The 21,408-nt window shown below is 41.0% G+C and overlaps 3 protein-coding genes across 3 annotated transcripts in view; 2 read left to right on the top strand and 1 right to left on the bottom strand.

Moving 5' to 3' along the window:
• Positions 1-1,873: 1,873 nt before the first annotated feature.
• VPS28 (VPS28 subunit of ESCRT-I) lies at positions 1,874-15,253 on the bottom strand. The gene is made up of 9 exons (XM_083856700.1): positions 15,057-15,253; positions 14,872-14,900; positions 14,620-14,657; positions 14,036-14,125; positions 13,101-13,206; positions 11,102-11,203; positions 10,390-10,443; positions 5,945-6,036; positions 1,874-2,088 (listed from the first exon to the last, which is right to left on the bottom strand). The coding sequence occupies exons 1-9, from the start codon at positions 15,091-15,093 to the stop codon at positions 1,971-1,973; spliced, it is 666 nt and encodes a 221-aa protein (XP_083712826.1). The 5' UTR covers positions 15,094-15,253; the 3' UTR covers positions 1,874-1,970.
• A 616-nt stretch (positions 15,254-15,869) lies between these two features.
• On the top strand, positions 15,870-20,158 carry HGH1 (HGH1 homolog). The gene is made up of 6 exons (XM_083856686.1): positions 15,870-16,425; positions 16,957-17,054; positions 18,232-18,330; positions 18,457-18,548; positions 19,417-19,539; positions 19,622-20,158. Exons 1-6 carry the CDS (start codon positions 15,914-15,916, stop codon positions 19,766-19,768), a joined length of 1,071 nt encoding a protein of 356 aa, XP_083712812.1. The 5' UTR covers positions 15,870-15,913; the 3' UTR covers positions 19,769-20,158.
• A 372-nt stretch (positions 20,159-20,530) lies between these two features.
• MROH1 (maestro heat like repeat family member 1) overlaps positions 20,531-21,408 on the top strand; it is an 87,245-nt gene continuing 86,367 nt past the window's right edge. The window contains exon 1 of the mRNA XM_083861517.1: positions 20,531-20,663. The gene's annotated coding sequence lies outside the window, so the exon portion shown is untranslated. The remainder of the gene's footprint in view (positions 20,664-21,408) is intronic.

The following is a 21,408-nucleotide window of genomic DNA, read 5'->3' on the forward strand; positions in this document are numbered from 1 at the left end:
ACTGTAATTCTGTGAAAGCATTTGCATAGTAGAATGAAAATACTTTCAAAGGGGGGAATGATAACATAGGGTTAAATTTATTTCTAAAATAGCAAGGGCCCAAAAACAGGGATTGGCTCCACTTGTAACCAGGATGTTATTCCATGCTATTGTTTTAATTAAATTGTGAAAAATGAGGTTCACTTTTTAGTAAATTTTAAGGAATATGTTTAATAAAATAATTAAGACAATTAGGAGATAAGAAAAAACCAAAAACGGCCGGCCGGGTGACTCGGCATTCAGCCAAGTCCACACTTTGCTTTCTCAGAGACACTTGTTAAATACCCTTCTCGTTATATCGATATATGAATATTCATAAAATTCCATAAAGTAGTTTCCATATTCCAGGAACTGCCCTGCATGGCCCCTCCCTGGGTCCGCCTTTTTAGAGCATGCGTGTTTCGTGGCTGTGTCCTTGTTATCGCGTCCAGCTTGGGCCTTGGTCCGTGCTTGCTGCGGGTGATAGATGCTGATAGTTGGTGTTATCAGTAGCAGAGTCTTCTTTACATGTTCACTGGATGTTATCCCAACCACACAGACAGTTTAAGCAGCTGCCGCATCAACTACTCCCTTTATATCTAGTCTTACCAATAGCAGAAATAAACTTATACCTTTATATCTTTACTATGTTATTAATCATATAGCATACATCTTGCGAAAAGCCAATTTTATAATACACACGTATAACAGGGAATTTTGGGGAATTTGGGGCAAATTTTAGGTGAATTTTAGCTGAATTTTGGGGCAAATTTTGGCAGAATTTAGGTTAATTTTTTGGCGAATTTTGGACGAACTTGGGACGAATTTGGGGCAATTTTGGGCAGATTTGGGGCAATTTTGGGCAAATTTGGGCAAATTTGGAGTGAATTTTGGCCAAATTTTTGGGGATTTTTAGGAAAATTGTGGATTAATTTGGGCAAATTTTGGGCAAATTTTGAGTGAATTTTGGGCAAATTTTAGGAGATTTTGGGTGAATTTTGGCAAATTTTTTTGCCGAATTTTGGGTGGATTTCGGGTGATTTTTGGCCAATTTTGGGTGGATTCAAGCAAATTTTTTGGGCGAATTTTTGGTGACTTTTGGGCAAACTTGGGGCCGAATTTTGGGCGAAATTTTGGGCATATTTTGGGCAAAATTGGGTGAATTTGGTGTGAAGTTTTGGCTAATTTTAAGTGAATTTTCAGTGAATTTTGGCCGAGTTTTGAGTGACTTTTTGGCAAATTTGGGGGGGAATTTTGGGCGAATTTTAGGTGATTTTGGGTGCATTTTGGACACGCTTGGGCGAATTTTAGGCAAGTTTGGGTGAATTTTTGGCCGAATTTTGGGCACATTATGGGTGAAATTTTGGGCACATTTTGAGAGAAATTTTAGGTGCATTTTGGGTGAATTTTGGATGAATTTGGGGAGAATTTTGGGCGCAATTTGGGTGAATTTTAGGCAAATGTCAGGTGAATTTTGGGTGAAGCAAAGAAGAGAAAGGAAAAAAAGAAATTAATGAATGAAGAGAGAGAGAGAGAAAGAAAGAAGAAAGAAAGAAAGAAAGAAAGAAAGAAAGAAAGAAAGAAAGAAAGAAAGAAAGAAAGAAAGAAAGAAAGAAAGAAAGAAAGAAAGAAAGAAAGAAAGAAAGAAGGAAAGAAAGAAAGAAAGAGGAAGGAAGAAGGAAAAGAAAAAAATTTCTCCCAAATTTTGTGAATTTTTGGGATTCAGCTCTTCCCATTTATTATCCCAAGGTTCTGAACTGGTCTGAACCGGTTTTGAACTGGTTTGAACTGGTCTGAACTGGTTTTTTACTGGGAACAGCTCCAGAAATGACGAGAAAAAAGGGTAATTTCTCCCAAATTTTGGGGATTTTTGGGATTCAGCTCTCCCCGTTTATTATCCCAAACTTCCCCATGGACAGGTGGGAACCGGTTGGGACTGGTTTGAGGCGGTTTCAGGCGTGCAGGAAGCGGTTGAAGGCGTTGTAGGCGGACTCGAGGTCGAAGAGCATCTGCCGGACCTGGGAATCGTCCAACTCGTCCGAGGCCGACATCGCGCTCAGCGTTTGGAGCCTAAAAAATTCCCAAAATTAACTGCAAAAAACTGCCTGAAATTCCTGGATTTTTTTTTTTTTTTTTTTTTTTTTTTTTTTTTTTTTTTTTTTAAAATCCCCCCACAAAAAAATCCCCCGCGCAAATTTAAAAAAAAAATTTTCAAAAAAAATTCAAAAAAAATTCAAAAAAAATTCCAAAAAAATTCCAAAAAAATTCTCAAGAAAATTCCAAAAAAAAAAAAAATTCCCCCAATCCCAGAAATTTCCTAACATTTTAAAAATTAAATATATATTTCTAAAAAAGGATTTCCACAAAAATCTCCAAGAATTTCAAAAAATTTCTCAATCCCAGAAAATTCCTCAAATTCCAAAAAAAACCCCCTTAAATTCCTAAAATTTCCCCCCCAAAAAATCCCGAAATTCCCGAAACTAAAAAAAAAAAACCCCACAAAATTTCAAAAATAAATTCTCAAAAAATATTTCAAAACATTCCTCTCAAGGTCCCAGAAAGTTCCTCAAATACAAGAACTTCCTCCATAAAATCCCCAAATTCCTGAAATTAAAAAAAAAAAAAAAATCCCAGAAAAGTCCAAAGAAAAATTCTCAAAAATCTTCTCAAAAAAATTCCAAAAAAATTCTCCAGTCTTGGGAAATTCCCATAATTCCCATAAAATACCTGGAATTAAAAAAAAAAAAATCCTCAAGTTCCTGAAATTAAAAAAAAAAAAACCCAAACAACAACAAAAAAATTCCAACAAAACTCCCAAAAAATTCTCCAAGAAATTCTCAAAAGAAATTCCCAAAAAATTCCCCCCAAAATGCCAGAAAAATCCCACAATTCCCAAAAAAATCCCAAAATTTTCCCAAAAATCCCAAAATTAAAAAAAAAATAAAAAATAAAATCCCACCAAACCCTCCTCCCAAAATCACTCAAATTTTCAAACAAAAATTCCCAAAAGATTCCAAAAATTTCCCAGAATTCAGGAAAATAAAACCCAGAAAGTTCCCAAAAATTGCAAAAAAATTTCCCAGAAAAAAAATTCCCAGAATTTCCCCCCCCAAAAAAATTGTCCCCAGAATTTCAACGAAATTCTCAAGAAAATTTCTCCACCAAAATCCCCAAATCTTGGAAAGTTACCAAAAAATTCCCAGAAATTCCCAAAAATTCCTGAATTGTTTTTAAAAATCCCTGAAATAAAAAAAAACAATATCCCAAAACCTAAAAAAATTCCCCTCAAAAATTCCCCAAATTTCCAAAGAATCCCCAACATTCCATGAAATTTAATCGAAATTAAGAAAAAAATATTTAAAAAATAACTATTAAAATGAATAAAATTTAAGAAAAAAAAATCCCCAAAAATTCCAACAGAAAGTCACTTTCAAAATCTCCAAAAATTAAAAAAAAAATCAAAAAAATTCTCAAGAAAATTCCCTCCCCAGAAAAAAACTCCCAATTTTGTAAAATTCCCAAAAATTTCCCCCAAATTCCCAGAAATTCAAAAAAAAAAAAAAAATCCACAATTCCTGAAATTAACAAAAAAAAAATCCCCCAAAATCTCCAAAATATTCTCAAAAAAATAATTCCCCCCAAAACGCCCAAAATTTTCTCCAAATTAATAAAAAAGGCCCCGAATTTCCCCAAAAACTTCCTAAATTAATTTAAAAAAAAAAAAAAAAGCTCCCAGAACTCCCCCCAAAATCTTCCAAAATTAAAAAAAAAAATTCTCAAAAAATAATTCCCCAAAAATTGCTCTCAAAATCTCCGGAAACTCCCACAATTCTTCCCAAATTCTGGAAATTTCCAAAGGATCTCCAAATTCCAAAAATAAAAAAAAAAAAATCAAAAAAAATCCCATACTGGAATTTCCACAAATCTCCCAAAATTTCAGTCCCGAGTTCCTCAATTTCACCCCGAAGCCCCGAAAATTCCCAAATAATTCCCAAAAAATTCCCAAACTCCCCCAAAAAATGCCCCAATACCATTCCCAATAATTTCTCATTCCCAGATTTCCCTCCATCAATTTCCAAATTTCCCCAACAAAATCCCCAAATTCCCCCAAAATTCACAGAATTTCCCCCAAAAATCCCCGAAACTTCCCCTCAAAATTTGCAAAATTCCCCAAATCCCCCAAAAAAATCCCCAAATTCCCCCAAAAAATCCCCCCAAAATTCCCCAAAAAATCCCCAAACTTTGCAAAAATTCCACCAAAATTCCCAAATTTCTTCCAAATTAAAAAAAAAAAAATCCCCAATTTCCCCCAAAATTCACAGAATTTCCCCCAAAAATCCCCGAAACTTCCCCTCAAAATTTCCAAAATCCCCCCCAAATTCCCCCAAAATCCCCAAAAAAATCCCCAAACTTTGCAAAAATTCCACCAAAATTCCCAAATTTCTTCCAAATTAAAAATAAAAAAAAAATCCCCAAATTCCCCCAAAATTCACAGAATTTCCCCCAAAAATCCCCAAAACTTCCCCTCAAAACTTCCAAAATCCCCCCCAAATCCCCAAAAAATCCCCAAACTTTGCAAAAATTCCACCAAAATTCCCCAAATCTCCCAAAATTCCCAAATTTCTTCCAAATTTTTTAAAAAAATCCCCAAATTCACCCAAAAATCCCCAAAACTTCCCCTCAAAATTTCCAAAATTCCCCAAAATTCCCCCCAAATTCCCCCAAAATCCCCAAATTCCCCCAAAAAATCCCCAAAAAATTCCCCAAAAAATCCCCAAACTTTGCAAAAATTCCACCAAAATTCCCCAAATCCTCCAAAATTCCCAAATTTCTTCCAAATTTAAAAAAAAAATCCCCAAATTCCCCCAAAAATCCCCAAAACTTCCCCTCAAAATTTCCAAAATTCCCCAAAATTCCCCCCAAATTCCCTCAAAATCCCCAAATTCCCCCAAAAAATCCCCCCAAAATCCCCCCAAAACTTCCAAAATCCCCCAAATTCCCCCAAAAAATCCCCCAAAAATTCCCCAAAAAATCCCCAAACTTTGCAAAAATTCCACCAAAATTCCCCAAATCTCCTAAAATTCCCAAATTTCTTCCAAATTAAAAAAAAATCCCCAAATTCCCCCAAAAAATCCCCCCAAAATCCCCCCAAAACTTCCAAAATCCCCCCCAAATTCCCCCAAAAAATCCCCCCAAAATTCCCCAAAAAATCCCCAAACTTTGCAAAAATTCCACCAAAATTCCCCAAATCTCCCAAAATTCCCAAATTTCTTCCAAAATTTTAAAAAAAATCCCCAAATTCCCCCAAAAATCCCCGAAACTTCCCCTCAAAATTTCCAAAATTCCCCAAAATTCCCCCCAAATTCCCCCAAAATCCCCAAATTCCCCCAAAAAATCCCCCAAAAAATTCCCAAACTTTGCAAAAATTCCACCAAAATTCCCCAAATCCTCCAAAATTCCCAAATTTCTTCCAAATTAAAAAAAAAAATCCCCAAATTCCCCCAAAATTCACAGAATTTCCCCCAAAAATCCCCAAAACTTCCCCTCAAAATTTCCAAAATTCCCCAAAAAAATCCCCCCAAAATCCCCAAAAATCCCCAAACTTTGCAAAAATTCCACCAAAATTCCCCAAATCTCCTAAAATTCCCAAATTTCTTCCAAATTAAAAAAAAAATCCCCAAATTCCCCCAAAAATCCCCAAAACTTCCCCTCAAAATTTCCAAAATTCCCCAAAATTGCCCCCAAATTCCCCCAAAATCCCCAAATTCCCCCAAAAAATCCCCCCAAAATTCCCCAAAAAATCCCCAAACTTTGCAAAAATTCCACCAAAATTCCCCAAATCTCCCAAAATTCCCAAATTTCTTCCAAATTAAAAAAAAGATAAATAAAAATCCCCAAATTTGCCCAACTCCTTTGGGTGTCTCACCACTGGTTGACTTTGTGGCGCCCCTCGAAGTCGGGAGGGAGGGAACTCATCCGAGTCATCGTCTCCATCAGCTCCCGCAGGTCCGGCTGGATCTGGGCAAAAATTGGGAATTTCAGGAAAATTTTGGGGATTTTGGGGGATTTTTGGGAGGATTTTTAGAAATTTTGGGGGATTTCTTAGGAAATTTGGGAGCTTTTTTGGGGATTTTGGGGAATTTTTTAGCAATTTTGGGGGATTTTTAGAAATTTTGGGGGATTTTTAGAAATTATGGGGGATTTCTTAGGAAATTTGGGAGCTTTTTTGGGGATTTTGGGGAATTTTTTAGCAAATTTGGGGGATTTTTTAGCAATTTTTGGGGATTTTTAGCAATTTTGGGGGATTTTTTAGCAATTTTGGGGGATTTTTTAGCAATTTTGGGGAATTTTTTGGCAATTTTTTGGGGATTTCTTAGCAAATTTGGGGGATTTTTTAGCAATTTTGGGGGATTTTTTAGCAATTTTGGGGAATTTTTTGGCAATTTTGGGGGATTTTTTAGCAATTTTGGGGGATTTCTTATGAAATTTGGGGGCTTTTTTGGGGATTTTGGGGAATTTTTTTAGCAATTTTGGGGGATTTTTAGAAATTATGGGGGATTTCTTAGGAAATTTGGGGGCTTTTTTGGGGATTTTGGGGAATTTTTTAGCAATTTTGGGGGATTTTTTAGCAATTTTTGGGGGATTTTTTAGCAAATTTGGGGGATTTTTTAGCAAATTTGGGGGATTTTTTAGCAAATTTGGGGGTTTTTTAGCAATTTTGGGGGATTTTTTTAGCAATTTTGGGGGATTTTTTAGCAATTTTTGGGGGATTTTTTAGCATTTTTGGGGAATTTTTTGGCAATTTTGGGGGATTTCTTTAGCAATTTTGGGGGATTTTTTAGCAATTTTTTGGGGATTTTTTAGCAATTTTGGGGGATTTTTAGAAATTATGGGGGATTTCTTATGAAATTTGGGAGCTTTTTTGGGGATTTTAGGGAATTTTTTTAGCAATTTTGGGGGATTTTTTAGCAATTTTGGGGGATTTTTAGAAATTATGGGGGATTTCTTAGTAAATTTTGGAGCTTTTTTGGGGATTTTAGGGAATTTTTTTAGCAATTTTGGGGATTTTTTAGCAATTTTTGGGGGATTTTTTAGCAAATTTGGGAGCTTTTTTGGGGATTTTGGGGAATTTTTTAGCAATTTTGGGGGATTTTTAGAAATTTTTGGGGATTTCCTAGGAAATTTGGGGTTTTTTGGGGGGATTTTGAGGAATTTTTTAGCAATTTTGGGGGATTTTTAGAAATTATGGGGGATTTCTTATGAAATTTGGGGGCTTTTTTGGGGATTTTAGGGAATTTTTTAGCAATTTTTGGGGATTTTTAGAAATTATGGGGGATTTCTTAGGAAATTTTGGAGCTTTTTTGGGGATTTTGGGGAATTTTTTAGCAATTTTGGGGGATTTTTAGAAATTATGGGGGATTTCTTAAGAAATTTGGGAGCTTTTTTGGGGATTTTGGGGAATTTTTTAGCAATTTTGGGGGATTTTTTAGCAAATTTGGGGGATATTGGGGGCATTTTGCAGGATTTTTTTTTTTTTAATTTGGAGAATTTCATGGGAATTTTAGTGGATTTCTTTTATGGGGATTTTTTTGGGTTTTTTTTTTTATTTTTTAGGAATTTGGGGGGAATTTTGGGAGAATTTTTGGGGGGAAATTCTTTGATATTTGGGGGAGTTTTTGAGGATTTTGTTTTTTTACTTTTGGGGAATTTGGGGGGTTTTTTTTCAGGATTCTTACGGAACTTTTGGGAAACTTTTAAGCATCTTTTGGGATTTTTTTAAAGAATTTTTGGGGATTTTCCTGGAATTTTGGGGAATTTTATGAGAATTTTGGTGGATTTCTTTTATGGGGATTTTTTAGGGTTTTTTTTTATTTTTTAGGAATTAGGGGGGAATTTTGGGAGAATTTTTTTGGGGGGGAATTCTTTGATTTTTTGAGGATTTTTTTTTTTTTTTTACTTTTGGGGAATTTGGGGGGTTTTTTTTCAGGATTGTTACGGAACTTTTGGGAAACTTTGAAGCATCTTTTGGGATTTTTTTAAAGAATTTTTGGGGATTTTCCTGGAATTTTGGGGAAGTTTTGCCAATTTTTTTTTTGGAGATATTTAGGAATTTTAGGAGGATTTTGAGGGGATTTTGGGGCATTTTTGGAAGTTTTTTTTGTATTTTTTTAGGAATACTTCGAGATTTTTGCAAAAATTTCAGGTGGTTTTTTTGAAGAATTTTTTGGGGAATATTTTTAGAATTTTTTAGGTTTTTTTTTTGGAATTTTAGTAGATTTGGGGGAAAATTTTGGAGAATTTGGGATTTTTGGGGGAATTTTTTTAGAAATTTTCAGGAAATTGGTTGGATTTTTAAGGATTTTTTTTCGAATTTTTGGAATTTTTTTGATTTTTATTTTAAAGGAATTTTTTGGGGATTTTTTTGGGGAATATTTGGGGGATTTTTGGGGCAATTTCTTTGAAATTTTGGGGAGAATTTGTCGGGATTTTGGGGGAAGTTTTTTTGGGGGGGGGATTTTTGGAAGTTTTTTGGGAATTTTTAAGGATTATTGAAGAATCATTTTTGGATTTTTAAAATATTTTTTAAGAATTTTTTAAGAATATTTTTGGATTTCAGGGGGAATTTTTTGGATTTTCGGGGGAGTTTTAGGGGGTTTGGGGTGAAATTTTGTGGAATTTTGGTGACTTTTTGAGAGTTTTTTAGGATTTTTGGGGAGGTTTTTTATTATTTTTAGGGATTTGGGGGGGTTAGAATTTTTTTTAATTTTTTTGTGTATTTCTGGAAGTTTTTTGGGAATTTTAAGGAATTTTTTTGAGACTTGGTATTTTGCGGAATTTTCTGGGAAGTTTTAGGGACTTTTGAAGGGAAATTTTTATATTTTGGGGGGGGGTTTACGAATTTTATGGGATTTTTTTAATATTAGAGATTTTTTTTTTTTTAATTTTGGGGGATTTTTTTTAGTTTGGGGGTAATTTTTTGGGGGGGACAATTTTTGTGTTTGGGGAGAATTTTTGGGGAATATTTGAGGATAGTTTTGTGTTTTTGGAGAATTTTGGGGGAATTTTTGGGAAATTTTGGGGATTTTTTTTTAATTTTATTTTATTTTTGGAGTGAAATTTTGGGGAATTTAGGACTCCAGGAATGAAAAATTTGGGGGAATTTGGGGAATTTTTGGGACAAGAATTGGAGGATTTTGGGGAATTTTTGGATAATTTTTGGGAATGGAATTGAGGGATTTGGGGGGATTTTGGGGAATTTTGGGGAACGGAATTGGAAGATTTGGAGGAATTTTTGGGAATGGAAATTGGAAATTTTTGGGACTGGAACTGGGAGATTTTGGGGGAATGGAATTGGGGGATTTTAAGGAATTTTTGGAAAATTTTGCAACTGGAATTGAGGAATCATGGAGACTGAAAATGGAAGATTTTTTGGGAATTTTTAGGAATGGAATTGGGGAGTTTTGGGGGATTTGGGGGAATGGAATTGGGAGATTTTGGGGAATTTTTGGGAATGGAATTCTGGGAATTTTTGGGACTGGAACTAGAGAATTTTTTGGAATTTTTTGGAATTTTTGGGAATTTAATTGAGGGTTTTTTGGAACAGAATTGGGAAAATTTTGGAATTTTTGGGAAATTTCAGCCTTTTTTTGGGACTAGAAATGGAAGATTTTTGGGGCTGGATTTGGGGGGTTTGGGGGTATTTATGGGAATTTTTAGGACTGGAATTGGAAATTTTAGGTATTTTTGGCAATGGAATTGGGGAATTTTAGGGATTTTTTGGGGAATGAAATTGGCGGATTTTGGGAGATTTTTGGGAATGGAATTGGGGGATTTTGGGGAGTTTTTGGGAATGAACTTGAGGGATTTTTGGGACTGGAATTGGAGGATTTGGGGGAATTTGGGGAATTTTTGGGAATGAAATTCTGGGAATTTTTGGGGAATGGGTGGATTTTTTTTTTTTTTTTTTTTTAATTTTTGGAAAAAGTACTGAAATTTTTGGGGAATGGAATTGGTGATTTTTTGGTGAAATTCGAAAAATTGAATTGAGAGATTTTTTGGGAATTTTTGGGACTGGAATTGGGGGATTTTGGGGCATTTTGGGGAATTCTTGTAAATGAAATTGGGGAAATTTCAGGGAATTTTTGAGAATGAAATGGGGGCATTTTGGGGAATTTTTGGGAAAGGAACTGGGGATTTTTTTTTTTTTAATTTCTGGGAATTTAATTGAGGGTTTTTCGGGAATTTTGAGGAATCGAATTGGGAGATTTTTGGGACTGGAACTGAGTAAATTTCTGAGAATGAAATTGGAATTTTGGGCAATTTTTGAGGCAGAATTTGGGGGAATTTTGGGGAATTTTTAGGACTCCTCACCTCGTCCATGGCTCGGATCTCCAGGCGCAGTTTGTCCATGACGGTGATGAAAAGCTGCCGGAATTCCAAAGGAAATTTGGGATCAGCCCCATCCCAAAATTCCCCCCCAAAAAAATCCTTCAAATATTCCTCCATAAAAGCTCCGAAAAATATAAAAAAACCCCCAAATCCCCACAAAAACAAAACAAAAAAATCCCCCCAAAAAAGCAAAAAATAAATTTCCCGAAAATCCCCCATAAAATTGTAAAAAAAATCCCCCCAAAATAAAAAAAAAGTTAAAAAAAACCAAAAGCCTCCACAAAATTGCAAAAAATATTCCAAAAAATCCTAAGATAATTTAAAAATAAAAAAAAATCCTTGAAATTCCCCCAAAAAAATCCCTCAAAAAATCCCACCAAAAATCCCCCCCAAAAAAAACCAACCCAAAATAATAAAAAAAAAAAAAATTAAAAAAAAACCAAAATCCCAAAAAAAAACCCCCAAAAATTTCTAAAAAAAATAATTTAAAAATTCCCAGATCGCCCCAGAATTTCCAAACATCCCTGGATTTCTCAGAATTCTCAGGAAATTCCCCTTTTTTCCTCCCAAAATTGCAAAAAAAAAAACCCCAAAAAATTTGCAAAAAAATCCCAAAAAAATCCCAAAAAAATCCTCTAAAAATTCCCAAAATTCTCAAGAAAGTCTCCAATTTTTTATTTTCCGCCCCCGGTACCGAGACGATGTCGGCGATGCAGCGATTGAGGTTTCCTTTGTCGTCCTTGATGGTGATGGGCCGATCCTCACGGATCCTCTCCATGGCCAGGGGACAATCCAGCTGCCAAAATGCCCAAAATTCCCAAATTTTCCCTGTGATTCAGGGCCAAAATTCCCTAAATTCCCAGAAAAATCTCAAAAAAAACCACAAAAAATTTGAAATATTGGCATTTTTATCTCAAATTTCCCAATTCCATCCATGGCCAGGGGACGATCCAGCTACAAACATTCCCAAAGTTCCCAAAATTCCCACAATTCCTGAAATTTCCAAATTTTCCAACCCTCTCCTGTGCTTTAAGCCTCAAATTCCTGGAAAAAAAATCCCAATAAAAATCCCAATTTAAAAAAAAAAAAAAAAAATCCCATCTTTATCCTAAACTTCTGTCCCAAATTCACCATTTTAGCCCTGAATTCCTGGAATTCCTGAAATTCCCAAATTTCCAATTTCAGGCCTGAAATTCCAAAAAATTCCCCACAAAAATTTTAAAAACAAACAAACAAACCGACAAAACAAACTAAACGAAATTCCCACTTTTATCCCAATTTTTAGTCCCAAATTTCCAAAAATTCCCAAAATTCCAAAAATTCCCAAATTTCCAAAAATCAACCCCCCCAAAAAATCATCAAAAACCTCAAAATATTCCAAATTTTATCCCAAATTTCTGTCCCAAATCCCCAAAAATTCCCAAAATTCCCCCCAAAAATCCTCAAAAAACCAAAAAAAATTCCCAATTTTATCCCAAATTTCAGTGCCAAATTCCCAAATTCCATCCCCAAATTCCCTGGTTTTAGTCTCAAATTCCCAAAATTCCCATTCCCAGAATTCCCAATTCCAAAATTCCCAATTTTGGTCCCAGATTCCCAAAAAATTCCCCCCAAAATTCCCAATTTTATCCCAAATTTCAGTCCCAATCCCCCAATTTTAGTCTAAAATTCCCCAAATTCAAAAAAAAATCCCCCCAAAAAATCAAAAAAACCCGATTTTATCCCAAATTTCAGTCCCCAATCCCAAATTTTAGTCCAAAATTCCCTAAATTCCTGAGAAAAAAAATTTAAAAAATTAAAATTCCAGTTATATCCCAAATTTCACTGCTAAATCCCAAATTTTAGTCCTAAATTACCAAAGATTCCCAAAATTCCCTCTCAAAAAAAATTAAAAAATCCCGATTTTATCCCAAATTTCAATCCCTAATGCCAACTTCACTCCCAAATTCTCAGAATTCCCCAAATCACCTAAATTCCCAATTGTGGAATCCCAAAAATCCCAAATTCCACCCCCGCATATCCCCAAAATTTCATCCCAAAAGTCCCAAATTCCCAAATTTCAGTCTCAATTTTTTCTCTTCCACGGCTCCGTTTCACTCCCAAAATCCCTCAAAACAACCCTCCCAAAAAACCCCAAATTTTTGCCCCAAATTTCACACAAAATTTCCCAAAATTCCCAATCCCAGAATCCCAAATTCCATCCCAAAATTTCCAAAATTCCCGAATTTTTCTCTTCCATGGCTCCATTTCACTCCTGAAATTCCCCCTAAAATCTCCCCCAAAAAAACCCAAAAACCCCTCAAAACCACCCAAAAATTCCCAAATTTTCACCCAAAATTCCCAAGTTTATCCCAAATTTTCCCCAAAATTTTGGGATTTTTGCGCGAAATTTGCGGCAGAAGTCATCGATGTAGGTGACCTCGGCCCCCTGGACTTGCCACCCACAATCCCAAAATTCCCAGTCCTGGAATCCCAAATTCCCAAATCCCAACCCAGAATTCCATCCCCAAATTCCCAAATTTTTTCTCTTCCTTTGCTCCACTTCAATCTCAAAACTCCCACTAAAAACGCCAAAAAAAAAAAAAACGCCAAAAAAATCCCAATTTTCACCATAAAATCCCAAAATTTTGCCCAGAAGTGCCAAAATGTCACCGAAAATCCTCAAATTTTCCCAAAAATTTTGGACTTTTCACCCGAAATTTGCGGCAGAAGTCGTCGATGGAGGCGATTTCGGCCCCCTGGACTTGCTTCAGCGCAGCCTTGAACTGCACCAGGAGCCGGGAGCAGGCCACCGTGTACCTGCAAATTCCCACAGGTTTGGCGTTGTTTTTTTTAGGAATTTTTGGGGAACTTTATAGGAATTCCTCATTCCTGAGGGTGTGAGGGATTTGGGGAATTTTTGGGGGATTTTTTGGAGGGGTTTTGGGGAGTTTTTTGGGGAATTTTGTGGTCAGAATTCAAAGGGTTTGGGGTGGTAATTTTGGAATTCTTGGGAATTTGGGGGGAAATTTTAAAGAATTTCTCATTCCTGAGGGATTTTTGGGAGTTTTTTTGGGATTTTGGGGGTAGGGGTTGGGGGATTTTTTGGGCAATTTGGGGGAATTTTGTGGTCGGAATTTGAGGGGTTTGGGGTGAAAATTTTGGGATTTTTGCAGGGTTCTTGGGAATTCTTGGGGAATATTTAGGAATTCATCATTCCTGAGGATCTGAGGGATTTGGGGGAATTTTGGGGGGGGGGGGGCGGGTTTGGACAATTTCAGGACTGAAGTGGAGCCATGAGAGAGAAAACTTTGGGAATAAAATTGAGGATTTTTGGGAATTTTGGGTGGACTTTTGGGGATTTGAGATTCCAGGATTAAGAAATTGAGGAATTTTGGGTGAAATTTGGGGAATTTTTGAGCGAAAACTGGGGGATTTGGGGTGGAATTTGGGCAATTTTGTGGTTGGAATTTGAGATAAAATTTTGGATTTTTTTAATGATTTTTTTTTTCTTGCTTTTTTGGTATTTTTTTTCAGAATTTTTGGGGATTTTTTTTTTTTTTTTTTTTTACAATCCCCATTCCCAAGGCTCTGAAGAATCTTTTGGGATTTTTCAGGGTGTTTTTGGGGAGGATTTTGGGGTCCTCACTCGTTGGGGGTGACGCAGTCCTTGATGTACGCTTTCTCCAGAGCCTGCAGAGTCTTCACCACCGCAAACAGCTCGGCCATGTTGTCATACCTGGGCGACACTGGCATGGACTGGGAGCCACTGGGAACGACTGGGAGGGGTTTGGGAGGGACTGGGAAGGGATTATGAGACACTGGGATGGGATACTGGGATACTGGGAGGGACTGATATGAACTAAAATGGACTACTGGCATTAACTGGGAGGGGACTGGGATGGAATTGGGACGGACTGGGATGGAATTGGGACAGACTGGGATGGGACTGGGAATGGATTGCGAGGCACTGGGATGGACTGGAATAAACTGGGATGGGATTGGGTTCGACTGGGATAAACTGGGAGGAGACTGGGAGGGAATTGGGATGGACTGAGAGGCACTGGGGTGGGATAATGGGATACTGGGACAAAATGGGACAAACTAGGATGGGGTAATGGGATACTGGGAGGGGACTGGGACAAACTTGGACTAAACCCCAACGTCCTCCACCCTCATCCCCCAAAAAATTCCCCCCTCAGAATAAAATTTCCCGGAATTCCCCTCACTCACTTCTCCCGTTCCCGCGCGTTCTTGTAGAGCTTCACCTCCTGTGGGAAGAAAATTCCCGAAAATCCCCAAAAAAAATTCCCAAAATTCCCACAAGAATTCCCCAGGAAAATTCCCGGAAATTAAAAAAAAAAATCCCCCCAAAATTCCCAAATTTCCTGGGGTCGTCTTCGGCCATTTCCGGATATTTCCGGATACCTTCGACTATTTCCAGATATTTCCGGACATCTTCGGACATTGCCGACCCTCACTCACCTCGTAAAGCTCCGGTTTATTCCCGGGCGCTGCCGTGGGAAGAAACGAAAGGGTTAAAAGGAGGAAGAAAGAAAAAAAAGAAAAGAAAAAAAAAAAAAAAAAGAAAAGAAACACCGGGACTCCCATCCCGGGAATCCCCAAAATCATCCCGAGGTTTCCATCCAGGGATCGTTCCCGGTTCTCACCGCCCATCCCGGCCGGGCCCGCGATGCCGTGGAACATCCTCGGCTGAGTCTGGAGGCCTCTGGGCCCTGTCGTGGATCCCGATTATCCCAATAATCCCGATAATTCCGATCTCAATGATCCCGGTCCGCCGCCGGTGTCGCCGCGGCGCTTCCGCCTCTTTCCGTACACCCTCATGCACGCCCCGCCCTTATTCCGGCAGTGTTCGGCATTTCATTGGCTCGCCCATTCCGCCGCTATGTTTTCCTCCCCGCTGATTGGTTGTTAGATCTGTCAATCAACTCGGTTGCCAAGCGACGCGGTCACGTTGGTCGTTGCTATGGCGGCCCCATGCGAGGAGCCTCACTGCGTTTTCCGTACAACGCTGCCTTCCCACAATCCCTCTCTCTCCTTTCTGTCCCTCCCTCTTCGGGAGTCAATTGGCTCAGCAGTCAATTGGTTTATTTTTTACACTTCTTTATGTTTTCGTTCCTGATTTGCTCCTGGAGCTGTCAATCAGAGCGGTTGCCCAGGGAAGCCGCTGTTTTGCTCTCGCTATGGCGGCGACAATGAAGGAACTGAGGGTGCTCCTGTCATGGTGGCGGTCGACGCCCCGGGAGCTTCCATAACTGAGGTGGTAGCGGCCCTTTCTGTGCTTTGCGTGACCTAATTAAACCGTGGCTTAATTGGGACCGTGTCTGTGTGGCTTCACAACATTTTTCTGTGCAACTCCACCTTCCCACAATCCCTTTCTCCCTCAATCCCTCCATTTCCGCCAGCACGCCTGCACTCTATTGGCTGTTTCCCCCCACATCCGTATATCCGCAGCGCTGATTGGCTGTTACCTCCATCAATCTCTCCGTTGCTACGCAACGCGACCATGGCGACGGAGACGAAGGCGTCCATGGCGGAGCCCAGCACAGCGCTGTCTGAGCTCACGGCGCTGCTATCCCCGTCCTCCCCCGCCGCTCTCGAAGCAGCTGAGGCCTGTCTGTCGCTGTCCGGTAGCCCTTCAGGCCGGGCGCTGCTCGCGGGACACCCCCCGGCTTTATCGGCCTTGGCCGCCATGGCGGCCTCGGCTTCGCGTGGATCCCAGCCCGCTTTAGCCGCGCTAGTGAACGCGTCCTCAGAGCCGGCAGCGCTGGAGCCGCTCCTGGCCGCTCTCCCTTCTCTTCTCCCGCTCGCTCCGAGCTCCGGAGGGGTTTGCGGGGTTCTGGCGAACCTGAGCCGGGATCCCGGCGCGGCCCCGCGGGTGCTGCGGGCTCTGGGCCCCGGAGCGGAGCCGCTGCTGAGGGCGCTGAGCGGGGCTCGGCCCCCGGCGGAGCTCGGAGCGTTCCTCTGTAACCTCAGCCAGGCCCCCGAGGGCCGCCAGACTCTGCTGGATCGCTCCGGGTGAGGCCGAGGGGAGCGGGGGGAATAAATCGGGAATGCGAAAAATGAGTTCTGCTCTCTTTTTAAAAATTGAGACGTTTCATTTAAAAAATGAAAACAGGCAATCGGGAGACAAAAAGCAAAAGTTTCTCGGCCGAGAGTGCCTGGCATGAAGGTAACCAGCAACACACTTTTCACTCCTTCAGGCCTGTGCTTTTAAAGATTGCTGTGTTACATATGCACGATTTGAACATTTTCTTCGAGTTGTCCTTCATTATTTTATCAGATTTATCCGTGGGGGGCTCCACTCTGGTAACGTGGGTCTCGTAAATCTTTTTTTCTTGACCGTAGAATTGTATATATAGCGTTCATAGTGTTAGTATTTGTGAAAATCCAGGTGTATAACATGCATTTACTTGGGATAAAATGAGCAACCAGTGGATTTTTTGGGGGTTTTTTTGTAGGTTGGTGGGGAGGAGGATGTTGACGTTTTGGGGATAAAAAGTTTGGACTAAAAGGGTCAATAAATGGATTTATTTTTGTTTTTTGTAGGGCGGTGGTGAGGAGGATGCTGGCGTTGGTGAGGTGGCCGCAGGTGGAGATGAGGAGAGGGGTGGTGGGAGCCCTGAGGAATTGCTGCTTCCAGCACGGTAAAATAAAATAAAATAAAATAAAATAAAATAAAATAAAATAAAATAAAATAAAATAAAATAAAATAAAATAAAATAAAATATCTTGGGGGATGCGGGGAGGGGAAAGGGGAAGGGAAAAAAGGAGCAGAAAATAGGACAGGGAAGAGGGGAGGGGGAAAGGGAGGGGAGGGGAAATTCAGGGAAGGGAAGAAGGGAAAAAGGGAAAAGAGAAAGGGAAAAGGGGAAGGAGAAGAGAAAATCATGGATGGGAAGAGGAAATTCAAGAAAGGGAAGGGGGAAAGAGGGAAGGAAGAGAGAAATTGAAGGGTGGGAAGGGAAAAAGGAAAAGGAAAGACTGAGGGAAAAAGAGGGAAGGGATGGAAAATTCAAGGAAGGGAAGGGGAAGAAGAGGAATTTAAGGAAGAGAAGAGGGAAAAAAGGGAAGAGGGAGGGGGAAAAGAGAAGGGAAAGGGAAGAGGAAAGGAGAAGAGAAATTGAAGGGTGGGAAGGGGAAAAGGAAACAGAATACAGGAGAGAGAAAAGAGAAAAGGGAAAGAAAAGAGAAGGGGAAAAGGGAAAAAGGAAGGGATGGAAAATTGAAGGAGGGGAAGAAAAGAAAGAAAAGAGGAAGGGGAAATTCAGGGAAGGGAAAAGAGAAAAAGGGAAGTGAATGGAAAAGCAAAAAGGGAAGAAAAGAAGTTCAAGGATGGGAAGGAAAAAAGGAAAGGGGAAGGGGGAAAAAGGAAAGGGAAGGAAAAAAGGGAAGGGAGAGGGAAATTCAAGGAACGGGGAAACGGAAGGGATAAAGAGAATACAAAAAGGGAAGAGGGAAGGAAAAAAACGTTCCAACCCAAATCCAGCTCCAATCCCTACATTCCAGCCCAAATCCAGCCCCAATCCCAAATCCTTTTCCAAACCATATCCCAACATTCCAGCCCCAATTGAAATCCCAAATCCAGCCCCAAATCTCAAAATTCCACCCCCAAATCCAGCCCCAATTCCAGGCCAGCCCCAAATCCTGCCCAAATTCCAACATTCCAGCCCCAAATCCAACCCCAAATCCAACTCCCAGCTCCGCCATTTCCCGCGATTTTTTCCTCCCCATTGCCCTGGGCCCTTCCCAGTTTATCCCAGCGGGGTCAGAAAAATCGGGACAAGATTCCCAAATCCCCTCCGGAATTCTCAAAATTCCCAGAGAACCACGAGTGGCTGCTGAGCCCCGATGTGGACGCGCTCCCTTTGCTGCTGCTCCCCCTGGCCGGCCCCGAGGACCTTCCCGAGGAGGAGATGGAGCGTGAGTGAGAATATTTTGGGGGGGACGGGTGGGAATTTTTTGGGAATATCCCAAATATTCCCAGATTTTCCTGAAAGGGTTTTTTTTTGGGTTTGTTTTTTTCCTCCCCCGTCCCCAAAATTCTAGAACTTCCCGTGGATCTCCAGTACCTCCCTCCGGAGCATCGTCGGGAAGAGGAGCCGGAGATCCGGAAGATGCTGCTGGAAACTTTGATGTTGGTAGGGAAAGTTTTGGGAGAAAAAAATGGGATTTTGGGGATTTGGGAACAGATTTTGGGGGTTTTGTGAGGGATTTTGGAGGTTTTGTGAAGAATTTTGGGGTTCCGTGAGGAATTTTGGGTGTTCCATGAGGAATTTCGGAGGTTCCATGAAGAATTTTGAAGGTTCCTTGAGGAATTTTTAGGGTTCCTTGATGATTTTTGAATGTTTCTAGAGTAATTTTGGGGGTTCCTGTGGAACTTTGGGGGGTTTCATGCGGAATTTTGGGGTTCCTTGGGGAATTTGGGGTTCTATGAGGAATTTTGGGGGTTCATGAGGATTTTTGAGGGTTCCTTGAGGAATTTTGGGGATTCCCTGAAGACTTTTTGGGTGTTTTTAAAGGAATTTTGGGTTCCTTGAGGCATTCTGTGTCCCACCAACCCTCTGTGTCCCCAGTGTCCCCGAGCAGGTGGCAGCCACCGAACCCACCCGGCGTCACCCGAGGTCCCCAAGGAGTTTGGGGAGCTCTGTGAGGAATTTTTGGGGGTTCCTTCCTTGATGAATTTTTTGTGATTTCCTGAAGACTTTTTGGGGTTCCTTGAGGGAGTTTTGGGCTTAAATGAGGAATTTTGGGGTTCCTTGAGGAAGTTTGGGGTTACTTGAGGAATTTTTTGTGATTTCCTGAAGATTTTTTGGGGCTCCTTGAAGGAGTTTTGGGGTTAAATGAGGAATTTTGGGATGTCCAAGAAGGATTTTTGAGATTAAATTATGAATTGTGGGGTCCTTGAGGAATTTTGGGTGTTCCATGAGGAATTTTGGGGTTTCTTGGGGAATTTTTGGGTTTTTTTGAGGGATTTGGGGGGTTTCTGTCCCCGATGTCCCCGAACAGCTGGCAGCCACAAAGCCGGGCCGGTGTCACCTGAGGTCCCAAGGTTCCTACCTGGTTCTCCGTGAGCTCCACACCTGGGAGAAGGACCCCGAGGTGCTCAGCACCTGTGAGAAGCTGATCCAGGTGAGCCTAAAATTCCAGGGTCAGGGATTTCTGGGAATTCTGGAGGCACAATCCCAGAATTTTTTTGGGGTGTCCCCTCCAGGTGCTGATCGGTGACGAGCCCGAGGAGGGGATGGAGAACCTGCTGGAGGTGACAATTCCTGAGGAGATGGAGAGACGCCTGAGGGACCTGGACAGGGAGGAGGAGGAGGAGGAGAGGAGGAGGAAGGAGCTGAAGATGTCCAGGTGACAGCGGAATGTCACCAGGATGTCACCTAGAAGAGGACAGTGGCAGTGGCCTCAAGGATCACCATGGTGGCAATCGGATGGTGTCCCTAAAAAGCCACCACGGTGACAATGGAGTGTCCTTGAGGAGCTATCTTCATGAAGATGTGGTGACCTTGAGCAGTCATCTTGGTGACAGTGGGGTGACCTTGAGGAGCCATCTTGGTGACAGTGGGATGGTTTCCCCAAAAAGCCACCACGGTGACAATGGGGTGTCCCCAAGGGCCACCACGATGGTGACAGTGACCTTGGGATGTCCCCAAAGGTGGCCATGATGGTGACAACGACCGTGGGATGTCCCCAAGGCTCCCCCGGTCTGTCCCAAACTCGGCAAATTAAAGGATTTCATCTCAAATCTGCTGTGGCCTCCTCAGGGCTGGGGACAACTGAGACATCTGGGGACATCAGGGAGGGATTTGGGGACATTTGGGGGGACGTTGGAGCAGAATTTGGGGACATCAGAAGGAATTTGGGGACATGTTTGGGAATTCCAGGACATTTTGAGGGATTTGGGGACATCTGAGGGAATTTGGGGACCCTGGAGGGGATTTGGAGATATTGGGGCAGAATCTGGGAACATCTGAGGGGATTTGGGGACATTTCGGAGGATTTGGGGACATTGGGAGCAATTTGGGGGCACGGGGAGAGATTGGGGGCAGAATTTGGGGGCCATTTGGGGACATTCGGGGTCCAGCCGGGGCGGCTTTTTTTCCCGCCCCGCCCGGGGTCGCCGACACCGCCAGGTAACCCCGCCCCTTTCCCCTCTCAGCCAATCAGCGCTCAGGATGGGCGTGTCCTCTGGAGGTGGGGGCGTGGCTTAGGATGGCTTTACACCCGGAAGCGGCGCCGGGTGAGTCCCGGTGAGTGCTGAGGGCTGGGGGGGAAGGGAATAAATCTGGGGGAAATTTGGGAACATTTGGGAACGTTTGGGCATTGTTGGGCTACATGAGGGTGAGGATAGAAGGGGAGAGGATCCAGCGGGAGCTACCGGAGATTCCCACGAGTCTCCGAGGCCTGGGCAAGACCCTTCGCGTTCATTCTTTTATTTTCTCCCCTTGTTCCTTCTTTTTTCCCCAAAAAAATTTCCATCCCCAACATTTCCCCCCCCAAAAAAAAAAAAAAAGTCGGGATGAACCCCCCGGGGATGAGAATTCCGCGGCGCCAAACCTCTGTTAAGGGGGTGGGAATTTACAAACTCTGGAGCTTTTTAGGGGTGGGGAAAAAAATCGGATTTTTTTTTTTTTCCAGCCCTCTGCGGGAACCTTTCGGGAATCGCTTTTCCCAAATTTCCCAGGGGGGAAAAAATTTGGGGAAAACGCCAAGGACAGGGGAATGACCTGAAGAAATCAGCTCCTGGAAAAATCTGGAATGTCACCCCTGACAGAAGATTTTTAATTTTTTATTTTGTTTTCTCCGAAAAAAATCATAACTTTGGATGGATTTTTTTTTTCCCCTTATTTTTTTTTTTTTTTTCCTCTGAATCCCAGGATTTTCTCCTTCCCAGCTTTTCTGGAAAGAGCAAAAATTCCTTTTTTGATTTTTTTTTTTTAGGGCCAAATATTTGGGACAAGGCCCTGGAGCTCGGCTTTGGGATTAATGGGACAG

The sequence above is a fragment of the Zosterops lateralis genome (genome assembly GCF_965231275.1).
Source record: "Zosterops lateralis genome assembly, chromosome: 1".
NCBI classification, from domain to species: Eukaryota; Metazoa; Chordata; class Aves; order Passeriformes; family Zosteropidae; genus Zosterops; species Zosterops lateralis.